This window comes from Manis javanica, chromosome 13 (genome assembly GCF_040802235.1).
Source record: "Manis javanica isolate MJ-LG chromosome 13, MJ_LKY, whole genome shotgun sequence".
NCBI classification, from domain to species: domain Eukaryota; kingdom Metazoa; phylum Chordata; class Mammalia; order Pholidota; family Manidae; genus Manis; species Manis javanica.
In genome coordinates, this window is record NC_133168.1 from 39070671 (window position 1) to 39082967 (window position 12297).

A 12297-nucleotide genomic window follows, 5' to 3' on the forward strand; every position below is an offset into this window, starting at 1 on the left:
TTTTCCTGTGTAAATGGAGCTAATGACACCTTTCCCACAGGGTTGCTGTGAGAAATAAATAGCTATCATACATACAGACTCACACATTTGTATGAAGTGTTTAATATGATACCTAACATGTAGTAAGTAGGTGCTTCACACCGATACCTAAGCCCCAAAATCCTCAACTGCCTGAAAATCCCCTAGATAATGCACTACCCCAGGCTCTCCTGCCCCCTCCTGGTGTGAGCCAGGAGCTCTGTCCTCTTACCTTTAGCCTCCATCGTCTGTACAACCATACCCTCTCCTCAGATCTCTGTGCCTTGGGAGGATAGCAGCCCGCACGTGTCACAGGGCTGGTATCCGAGGCAAGACTCCGCAGCCTGCTTCTACGGCTCTTGCACCAGAGCTGGCAACACAACTAGACTCAGTTCACCTGCTTCTGGAATTTCTCCCCTCTAAATTTTATTCAGCAGGCTTATTTTTTGTTTTGTTTTGTTTTGAAATGACACTGGAGATCTGATGCTTGGGATTTCTTCTGTACTCTGGCTTTGGTGGGACACCAACAATCTCATTTTTCTATAGTGAATGAGTTTCCTTTAACACACTGAGTTGTTTGTCTGACCCAGAGACTCCCAAGTTCCCTTCACTGGCTAAAAAAAATTAGAATTGGATGTGGGTGCAAAAAGAGCAGGGTGGGGTAACAACAAATCTTCAAGTAAGGAGGGGACCTACTAGAGCCAGTGCTCAGCAGTTCTGGCTACATCCTCTTCTAGCAAAAATGCTGCCAGCTAGCCCACACCCAGAGGAGCTCTCTCCATGCACTGGCATTACCCCAGATCGCTCAGGACTTCACAGTCTCACTGGGTAGAAGGCAGAGGCGGTGAGCAATCCACTGATCATTACATTTTCAACCCTTCATTGAGGTTTTCTGTTTAAACTTTGGTCCCAGAATTCTAAATCCACCTGTACGTTGGGACAGGGCAGTTTTCTAGGATCAGCAGAGCAGTTCTGAAAACTGTTTGCCATTATTTTATACAAGCTGACAATGAGACAGGGACCATGGGTGTAGTCATAGTAGGGTGAGGGCCTCTGGAAAAAGCAATGCAGGATCTTTACAGTCAGAGCAATATAACTACATGCAAGGAAACCCCCTACCAAAACTGTGTTAAACATTAAGCTCAGAGTCATTCTTCAGTGAGATCAGTTGATATTTCCCAGATCAAGGAAGGTAGCCCATGTTTTTATTATGCTAGTTTGTAATCATGTGTAAGACTCACTTCAGCATGCTAAAAGGGACTTAATGTCTCATCAAGGACAAACATCCTAAGACCACTTTTAACAAGTCCACAACCTAAGCCCTTTATCAGTTCCCAAAAATCCTCAACTGCCTATAAATCCCCTAGACAACACACCACCTCAGGCTCTCCTGCCCCCTCCTGCTGTGAGCCAGGAGTTCTATCCTCTCCCTGTATCTCTCAATAAAAGCCTCTCCCTGGCTCTCCTACCTTGGGTGTTTGCTAAGTTCATTCTTCGACTCCACAAACAAGAACCCCAGCATCAACAATAGCTGTGGTCAGTACAAGGATGCACACTACATATACCTCTTAAATCTGATGATGAAATCAATTCCAAAAATAGTTTTCAACACACACACCTCAAAATGGACCTTCACAATAAATCCATCCTGTCTGTGCCAGGCACTTTCCCTAGGCCGTGAGTAACTCCTTCCAGGACTCCAGGGCGGAGGCAGCCTCTTGTGTACAGTCAACATAGTGGACAAACACTGGTAACAAGGAAAGAGAGGGAGAAATGTGGAAATGTAGAAAATAGTGCCACCTTTAGAGACCTAGAGGAAGCAGAGTGGCAATCTGTGGCACACCTCCATTTGGCTCGCCTACCTGACCCTCAACAGTCAGGTCTTGGCAGCGTCAGCAGAGCATCCCAGGAGCCACATGCCCACCGTGCAGACTGCTGCTCCTGTGGCAGATCTAGTAGAGCCCTTGCTGCTGATCGGGAGGCAGCCACTGACACTCATGGTCTCTCTCCTGCTACTGCCTGCTCTAGATTTCCCTTCCTGTGACAGACTGTGAGTAAATGTTCAGTATATTAGATGATGAAATTGCTATGAAATAATGGGGTAAGGGGAGAATGTTTTGTGGTTTCGAACAGGTTAGGGTAGCCTTTGCTAAGGTATCATCTGAGTAAAATCTTGAAGAAAGTGAGAGGTGATCACCTCAGGGGAAGAGCACTCTGTAGATAAATAGCAAGTGCAAAGGCCCTGAGGCTGGTTGGTATCTGGAGAATTACAGAAACAAGGTTGATGTGTGATGTCCAAGAGGTAGCATGTGGCCAGATGTCTTGGGCCTTAGAGGTCATTATTATAAGGACTTTGCCTTTTATCCAGAATAAGATGGGAAGCCCCTGGAGGATTTGGGGTAAGTAATAATGCAATCTGACTTTACTTATTAACAGGATCACTCTGATCACTGCATGGAGAACAGCCTAAAGGAAGGCAGGGAGGGTGGCGAGACAAGAGAGAATAGTGGCTTGGACTGGCATGAGAGCAGCAAATATGATGAGAAGTGTCCAGATTCTAAATATAAATGAAATAGCGACTCCTTGGTATTTGCTAACAGATGGGGTATGGTACAAGAGAGGCTAAATTATCAAGGATGAGTTGAGTTTTTGGCATAAGCAATTGGAAGGATGGAGTCTCCATTTAATTTACCAAGATGGTTAAATCTGAGAAAGAAGCAACTTTGCAAGGACAAGATCAGGAGTATAATTTGAAGTATATTGAAGTCGAGAAGTCCTTTAGATCAACAAGGAGGTATATTGACTAGGAGTTGGATATGGGAGTCTGGAGTTCAGGAAAGGAATCATCAGTTAATAGATAGGTTTTGAGAGCCCTAAGATTCAAGGAGAAAAACAGAGAGTGGGTGGGGATACAAAAGAGCCCTGCGTCACTCAAATATGAAAGGTCTGGGTGAGGGGAACCGAGGTAAGGAGAAATCCTGAGGAGGTCAGAAGAGGTTAGTAATGAGAACCACAGGCATGTGATGTTCTGGAGGCCAAGTGACAAAGGATTTCAGGGAGAGGAGAATAACCAACTATGTCAGATTTAGTAAGATAAGGACCAAGAATGCACATGGAAGGTCACTGGTGATCTTGCTAAGAGCTTAGAGACAGAAGGAGGGCAGACACTTAACAGGAGTGGGCCAAAAGAGGGGATAAGAACTGGAGATGGACGAATAGAAAACTTTTAAAAGCAGCTTTGCTAAAAGGGGGAATAGAAACATGGAGAGGGCATAGGTTAAATAGAGGTGTTTTTGTTTATTTTGCTGTTTTTTTAAGATGGAAGAAATAGGGATGTTTGTATACTGGTAGAAACATTAGAGAAAGGAAGACTGGTGAGGTGGAAGCGAGGGGAGAATGTCTGGAGTCTGTCCTGGTGTAGGCAGAGGGGGTGGGTGCAGACATGGGGGTGGGGTGGGGGGAGGGTTCTCTGCATAGCAGTGTGGCGTGTCCCTCCAATGCAATGGCGAGAAGGCAGGGCATGTGGTCCTGGCAAAAGTGAATGTATAGTGTGAGGGGGCCAAGAGCAGGGCAAGGCAAGGTGGGTCTCATAGGTGGTATTTTTCCATGTATCTTGCTATAGCATGTTTCCTGGATTGCAATTCCTCGCTATTCCCAAATAAACTCAACTTCTAGTCATTTGAGCTTGCCTCAGTTTACCTATTTATTTAGGTTGACTCTGGTGTAGCTCCAGGCTCAAAGGGGTTCCCAGCTCCAGATAAGTTCACTCGGGATTCAGTGGGACCAGAAAATGACAACAGAACATTGGGGCTACAGGGTAGGTAAAAGGGATTATATCAAGTTTTCTTTTCATGGTGACAGGTCTAGTGCTAGAGTCATGTCTGCATCTGGAAACTCTGTCTCTGTCTCTGTCTCTGCCTCTGCTCCAGGTTCTCTGCTGAGCACTGGGTGGAGTTCTTTATATAGCAACACAGACAATAATAGCTTACTGCCTACAGGTGTGGAAGCAGAGTAACCTACACAGTAAGCCAATTACATCATCAAGTAGATTAGGGTCAGGTGAGGATCCTGGCCATGGGTGCTTTCATTTTTTTTTCCCTACAACTGGTAATGAAACTTTAGTCAATTTACTTAGTATCTCTAAGCAACAACTACTTAATTTGTAAAACAAGAGCACTACTACCAATATTATAGATTGTTTGGAGGACTAAATGAGTTAATACTGTAAGTCCTGGGAGAGGAAATCCTGGGCAAAATACCTCTAAAAATTGAAATCAGTCAAAGAGAGAAATAAAGTTTAAAATCCGTTTATTGCTTATAAACTGCAGTCCCGGCTGTCTTTCTTTCCTGCTCCAGCAGAAGCAAAACTGCCCCTCCCCTCCCCTCTCAGGTACAGATAAGCCTTCTGTTGCCCAGGTAATTACCCACTGATATGGAGTGAACTTCTCTCCACCCCTGAGGAATGATGCAAATGCACTAAAGCCATACTTCTTTCCACCTCTGAATGCCTATTGATACACAGATGTACTAAAGCCAGATGAGATATTCTGCAAATACTACAATTTTACCCACAAATACTTTCATCTAAGTATTGAAAAACGCTTAAAGAATAACTAGCACATAAACAATCTAAATAGATAAATTTTACCCTTTATCAAGAAACTATTTTTAATGAAGCAATAAAAAGTAAGGGAAGGAGTTGGTAAGGTTCTAGGACCTCATCTTTCATAGTATTTTAAAGACATTTTCTAAAAATTATTTAAATGTTTTTCCTCACAAAATGGGCTATCACCTGAATTATAAATATTACTCGTTGTTGTGAAAATCAAAGGTCATGAATTAAATGTTTTGAAAACTAAATACTAGTATTATGATGGTCAATATTATTATGTTGTAATTAAAATTTCATTGGGTTAAATAAGTACTTGAAACCAATTTTGATTATTGTGAATTTAATTTTGGCTCCAAGTTTCTTTGAAACTCAATTTATTTTACTATTTGTGGAGAACTGTTATAATATCCATGTATTTAACTATCATGAAATTAAAATCTCATTGCTTCGTAACCTTTGTGAACACACAATTATATTGGAAAGAAAATCATCTGGACAGTGCCTGGCAGATACCTTCCCATTCAAGGATGGATTATGTTGTACAGATACTTTATTTTGCCCACCTTTACTAGTTCTTAGGGGCAAGGCCTACAAGCAGGGAATGTCTCCAGGGGCTTCCTGTGCTCCAGGCAACAGTGCCATTCCCCATCCACAGTGAATCCACTCAAAGACAGCAAATAAAGATCTCCAACAGGCTAGTTCTGTGAAGGCAGCTTTGGGTTCCCCCACTTAAAAAGCAGCTTAATTTCCTGACAATGAAAATAGGATCATTAAAGATCAACTCCTCATTAATCCTAAATTAAACATTATTCTGGACTATCTGTAATTCTAAAAGGGATTAAAGTAAGACACTGAGTGTTTCCCTCTCATAGTGGATCTAGTCCTTGCTTTGCTGGTAATTATAAAGTTGAAAATATGCAAAATATTAAATATATCTGAACTGCAGAGATTATTCCAAAGGTATATTTTAGAGTAATATTCTTCACATACTCCCCTTTGTTTTGACTTTCATTGAAGTACCTCTAAAAGCTATCATATAGCTATGATGAGCTATTTATCCACAGAAAAATCAAAGCTTGATAACCAGTGACACAATGAACAGCTCCCTCTGTGGCCTGTAGAATAAGCTACACTTTTAACACTGTCAAAAGTGGCTTGCAATCCCTGAAAAACACCTTGCTGTCAGTCAGGAATTGGACACAGTCACCACCCACAGCTCTGGCTTCTGTGTTTGCACCAAGTGGCTACTCACCCCCTTCATGCCCTACTTCCTCTTGAACCAAGGTGAACACAGCTGGAATCAGTAAGATGAAGGTGGGTACATCATCTGGAAAGGTCAGAGAAAGGTACAGCTGGAGCCAGGCCCCAAGTAGATCAAAAGCTGCCAGATACCTGGAGCAGAGAAGCCTTGAGTTAGCACTGAAAGTAGGGTTTCAGAGAGGGGCAGTAAATGGGAGTATACTCACTGAGGAGGCAATGGGAGGCCTTACGGACATGGAGAGGCTGGGAGCTTTCCAGTTCTAGGGCCATTTAGCCTGGTTAGAGTGTTTCCTGCTGATAATGAGCACCCGCTGCAGTAATCCTTACAATAAACCTAGTTTTGAGTTTAGCTATTCTGGGGAAAATGGAAGTTCCTATGGCCAGGATCCTCACCTGACCCTAAACTAGTTGATGATGAAATTGGCCTACTGCTAGGCTAATACTTCCACCCCCACTAGCAATGAACTATTGACTGAGTCACTACATAAAGAGCTCTGCCCAGTGCTGTGGGCAGAGGCGACAGGGGTGGATTATGAACCTGCAGACTGTTGTATGCAGATGCGATTCTAGTGCTTGACCCACACCATGAGAATAAAGCTGGCTATAAACCCTTTTACCCAAGAACGTTCTCATCAAATCCATAGTGGACTGGCCCAGGGCTCAAACCCTCAGGCAAGACACCTTTTTTGTAACTTTTTGTAACTCAATAATACCTAAGAAATGCCTTAATCCTTTGCTTTAATGAAAGAAATCCTTGAAGACAGTGAGGTCACACTTCTGGCTCGTGATCATTCAGTTCTAGAACCCGATTTGCTTGACTTCCCAATCTTGCTGTGCCTCCTGATCTCCTTTACATCTCAGTAGGCACTAACAAAGCTAGACCTGAAACAGTAAGCAATATTTCAATACTGCCTTAGTTTATTATGGAGGTCCTAAAATTAAATCAAGTTTGTCCCCACATAAAAGTGTGCCTGATACAAATGCTTCCTTTCTGGTGATTCAACTCAGCCAAAGCTTAAGGTTCCAACCAAAAATAAAGAGTTGTCTAAAATCCATTTGTGCTCACAGACAAATAACTTACACCCTACTTCTTGGTGAGATCAGGTCCAGCCTGTAAATTCTATTTCCCTTCTTTAACTACTGTCTCACAATTTAGTTCAGCCTAATTTAACACTTCTGTCAAGTTCACTTTTACATATATTACCTTGAGATGCATTTTTAAGCCTTTAAGAGGGGAGACAGTGGAACTGATACAACAAAAGAGTGTGTTGTACAGAGCAATTACCAGTTTCTCATGTATATCCTCTGAGTGACAGTGAAGGGGATGTGTGTAATGGCCCCCTGAATACCTGGCGTCTACACTACCTGCAAGATAGGACACAGAAAGCACAATCCCTATTGGAATGCATACTAACGTAAGTCAGGAGCCTTCTTTTATTTTTCCTGAATGTTAACAATATGGAAAGCAGGCATGGAAGATGTTATTCTGAGCACTGAGAAATATGCACTGGCCTAGACTTCCACACTGTGAGTTCGTTAGATTTGGAACGAGTTTGTCCAACAAGCTGGCTCTGAAAAGTTAACATGGCCCTGGGTAGTCTCTAGTGCCCTAGAATTACAGGCTAGGTTGGTTTTGACTCTCAAATGGTGTGGATTGGCTAACACTGAGTTCCAGGGATCCTCCTTGCGGCTGACATAAGATTTTCTCTAGAATTGGTTCAGTAATTCCACCAGATAGGCAGGGTTAGCACTTGGGGAAAGCATAGAAATCAAGTACAATATATGTATAAAACATATGTAGGTTTGTTACAATTAATATTTGTCAACCAAGAATATATCTCAATTATTAAAGTTTTGGTGTACTTTCAGAAAATGTTTAAACTTTAGTTGAATTAAGCCAAAGACTTAAAGATACCACAATAATCTTGTTTTGCCTTTATTTCCAAGAAACACTAAAAATTTCAATAAAATCCCTAATATAAATTTTATAGTACCACATACACAGTGAAGAGTGTATCTTTTTACAGTGTCAGAAAAGTCTATATATATATATATAATATATTCTTTTACATAATTGTAATAGAATTAAAATTATGGTTTGGTCTCACAAAGAAAATTAGGTATAGTTTTTGTGTTTAAATGATTTTACAATATTAAAAAATGTTTTCAAGGAGTTCAGTGGCCTGAAATATACTTTGACATGTTGATTCAGAATTAGAGTTATTTTTACACTTTCCTTTATTGAACAGAAATATGATTTTTGAGATTGTACATATTTCCCCTGAGACACCTATGTGCTTCCTTGGCACACATATTAAGTACCATATAAGAGAAAGTTTTATTGTGAAATATCACCTACTGCAGGGAAAGTAGGTCACAGCAGGATAAGATGGGACCTCAGGACATGAAGGGTTTTCAGCCCTCAAACCTCTTGCTGAGCCAACAGCAGGAGTCATGCCAACCTCCCTGTGCGTCCCTGAAGCCCCAAGTCTGACTTCTGACACCACTGGCCTCTCAAGGACACAGCATGCCTTAGAGGTAGCTGCTTCTATGACTTAAGGCAGGCAAAAATCAAAATTGTCTGGACCATTCTGTTTTTTTTTTCACATAGCATGGATGCATTTAGAAATGTCAGAGTCCTAAAAGGACATTGGCATCAACATAAAGGGACATCCTATCGACCAAGTCATGAGACTCTGAGCATCAAATACAAGCATAGAGAAGTAATACAACACAAAAGTAGATTGCGATAGAAGTTTAATTATTAATAAGCAGGAGAGCACTCATTCTGAATATTTCTTTTAATAATTATATCTGCTTATAATATTTACATATGTAGTTATTTCTATGTGGGTAAGGATCATAGAATAAACACATGGAAGTTGTAATTTGGTCAAATGATCCTGGCATAAGAAAGTACTAAAATAAAAAATAGGGTAGATTTATCAGTACAAATAATAGGATGTATGACGAGTACAAATAATAACCAGGTAGAAGGTGACACAGGTGGTCATAAACAATAACAAAGGAAAAGAGACAATTCAACACTATATTCTAAAATATGAATTATTCAATGTCATGAAGAGACAAGTTAAACATAAACTAAATCCTTCATTACTCAAATGAAAGCTCTAGAATCAACATTCCCAAAAAGGATACAACCATTTCAAATGATGAAACAGAACAGATTGAAATATCCTAAGGACAAGCCAGTAGGTTAGAACTGTCAGCCATGCAAAGCTTAATACACCATTACTGCAAAAGATACCAAGTTTCAAAGATAAACATTTATTAAGAAGGGAACTTAAGAGTTGACTATAAAATGGCAGCTCAACACTGTGGCTTAGATTTGAATTACCCTGGTCACAATCAGACCATGTCCACACCAAGATTTAAGTGGTCAATAACACAGATTCTTTCTTTTTCTAGTTTTAGTAAGAATACTGAAACTCAGGGAAGTACCAACACTAAAAGATGAGGAATGTACCCCATTAAGAATCATATTACACTGGAATGTTATTAAGTATACACAGAAATAATGAAGAAATTACCTAAATCATAGTTTTGATGTACAAGAACAGATTTAAGTGAACGTGCAATAATAAATTTTCATAATCACTGCTTATGTAAGTCTTTCATCAGCTATTTAAGGTGTATGAAGGTTTCAAAAGATCATCCATACTGAATTTGCACTCATAGTTTAATATTTTCAGAAAATTAATAGGTTATTTTGGAATTAGTGTTTAAATGTTCAAGAAAAATTGGGGTTCATCAATTTTTTTCTACATAAATTTAATGAAGTGCTCAATAAATTGAGTATTGAGTATTTAGTACTTTCAGTGTTGAATATTATTCATGTCTAAAATGCCTCAGAAAATGAAAGAATCTACTAATTATTATTTTACAAATTAATACTTCAGAAGAGAAAGTCTCCAATTATGAATCTTAACAGCCGCTGCTAGAATGCAAGTGAAGAAGTGATTTTAAAAGGACTTAAGACAAAGCTTGAGTTGTCTATTCCTACCAAACACAGTCATTTGCTGGCTTTAAAGACAAAGGATTCATAACTTGGTAGGAATCACATTTCCACAATAACCGCTTAGATAGATGCCCTCATGTATGATTGTGGCTACTTCACACCAGTCTTGAAGTAGTGTTGAAGGTAAGTCCCCAAAATAGACTAAGAATCTGAAGCACAAATGTTGGCTCAAGAAAGGAAAACTCAAAAAGTCAGTACTTCAGAGAGCTACTATCTGACCAGTTGCCAGATCTTCAGATACTGTGGAATTGTGAGGGTACCTCTCAAAGAAAGAAAAGCACTAGTCACATTAAATCTGACACATGAGAATAAAGACAAATCGTATTAGAAAAATCACATGATTCTGGCAAATCAAAACTGTTCACCACATTTAGCACATCTTGGGTGAAAGAAAAACAAAAAACAAAGGAAAAAATAGAAAAAGAGTCCACCTAACTTGTAAGCTTTATGAACCCTATCTTCCCAGCATTTGTTCCGGAGTGAATGAAAGAAGGGATCTTGGGAACCTCACTCCACCCCCAGGCCCCGCCCAGCACTCAAACCAAACCCAAACAAAGTCTTTGGGAACATAAGTACTCTGTTTGCAAAATTAAGCACAATGTGAATTAATTCAATTTAAGTGCTGGTATCACAGTGAGTTACATTGATTATACATCTTTTCAAGTTATGAAGATAAACCTGAAATCATACAACCTGATAGGAAGCTGGTTTGGTGCTCAAATGGCCACGAGTTCTATACATACATCAACACCACATTGGCACTGTAAAGAAGGTGCTATGTTGAGCTGCAGGGGAGGTGTGGTGAAATAAGACCACAAGGCTTTTTGTGATTATGGCTTTTTTCTCATTTCTTCATCCCAGTCAAAATCCAACGCCTCATCACCTAATTCTGGTAAAGTAAAGAGAGATTTTGTGGAAAGAGTCAGTCTCTCAGTAGACCCTTCCAACTGAAAAGTTTCCCTCTTCCTGCCAAGCCCAGTAGCTGTAGCTGCAGGAGGTCTTAGGACTTTCTGGTCCTCACGGTCAGGAGGAGGAGGGGATTCTGATTTGGATTCAGAGGAGGAAGTAAAGGAGAAGTCGGCCAATTTGGCTAATGTGCAAGCGTGAACCTTGCCCCTTTTGTTCCTGCATGAAACCTCTTCCCTTCTGTCTCTTTCACAAGTAAGATGAAAACGCCCAGGCTCATTCCCAAGCTCCAACTCGGGCTGAACAGTTCTCTTTTCCGGAGCACGTTGCCCCTGGTCCCTTGACCCCGCTTTCCCTGGTGGCTGCAGGGATGCCTGCAACCTTGCCTCCCGCTGCCGCTGAGCCAAGCTCTTGTTTCCCAGGGAACCGGCCAACTTCTCGGGGTCCGCCCCAGACTGAGCTGCTCCTCTTGCTGCTCCCTGTTGGGGATTTCTCGCACTCTGAACTGAGGTCTCAGGCGTGCCACGGGACAGAGGGCCGTGGTCTTCAGGGGGGTGCATCAGTTTTGACCTCTGTTTGAAAGTAAATTTTGCCAGTTTGGCCACTGAGGGACCCTGACTCCCAGTCCTTTCAAGTCCGGGCTCTTCCACCTGAGCAGGGAGTTTCTGTCTCTTCCTTTTGGGAGTCTCCAGCGTCCTTTCTGGGCTACGCACAGGAATGGGCAGAGGATGAGAAGGGCTTGTGGGCTGTGAAGACGCCCTGGGGAGATTCCTGCACAACTCCTGGGCCCTCTGCTTGCACAGCGTGTGCAGTTTCCTGGGGACGTGATGAGTCAGGACTGGGCTGGCCTCATTGGCAGACAGTGCTCCTTCAGAAACATCGGCTGCCTTTTTCACCTTGTTACCCTCAACACTGTCTGGCCTCAGTGGAGCTTCTGCCTCTCCCAGTGCTGGAAGCTGTCCAGTTTCCAATCTGCTCCTCTGGCCTGGCTCATTCTTTTCCTCACCCTGAGATTTGTTGTTGGAGATTTTCAAAGCCATTTCCCCTCCAGTTGTTTTAGGACTATGAAATAGAGGAACAGTGGGTTCAATCTGATGAGCTGCAATGGAGTCAAACCAGTCCAAACTGTCATCTCTGCTATTTTTGTGCTTGTTTGAATGTTTTCTACTTGTGGATCCATTAGGCCCCAGATGGGATCGGGGGTTGAGAAGTGGGCTTGCCTCAGCAATGCCTGCAGTAGAGGACCTATGCTTGCTACAATTCATTTCCTGCTGTGTTGATGTTCTAAACTTCGATTCTTCCCCTGGATCATTTCTTGAGGATCCTGGAATAGTCTCTGCCTCTGTTGCCTGTGGCTGGAATTGGGACACACACTGATTCTGTAACCTGTAGCAGAGAAAAAGAAGTAAAACATGTATTGAAGCAAAAAGAATTTACTTTAACCTTTTCATTTCTTTAGTCT

At 41.5% G+C, this 12297-nt stretch overlaps 1 protein-coding gene across 4 annotated transcripts in view; it reads right to left on the bottom strand.

Annotated features, from left to right (window-relative positions):
- Nucleotides 1-8632: 8632 nt before the first annotated feature.
- The window catches only part of MCM9 (minichromosome maintenance 9 homologous recombination repair factor), a 99257-nt gene continuing 95592 nt past the window's right edge, over nt 8633-12297 (bottom strand). For 3 of the 4 annotated variants that reach the window (XM_017680013.3, XM_017680012.3, XM_036993433.2), the window contains one exon: nt 8633-12221. In XM_017680013.3, coding sequence (XP_017535502.2) covers nt 10760-12221 — 1462 coding nt within the window. In that variant the 3' untranslated portion in view covers nt 8633-10759. The remainder of the gene's footprint in view (nt 12222-12297) is intronic. The other variant, XR_012124183.1, reaches the window with a different exon arrangement.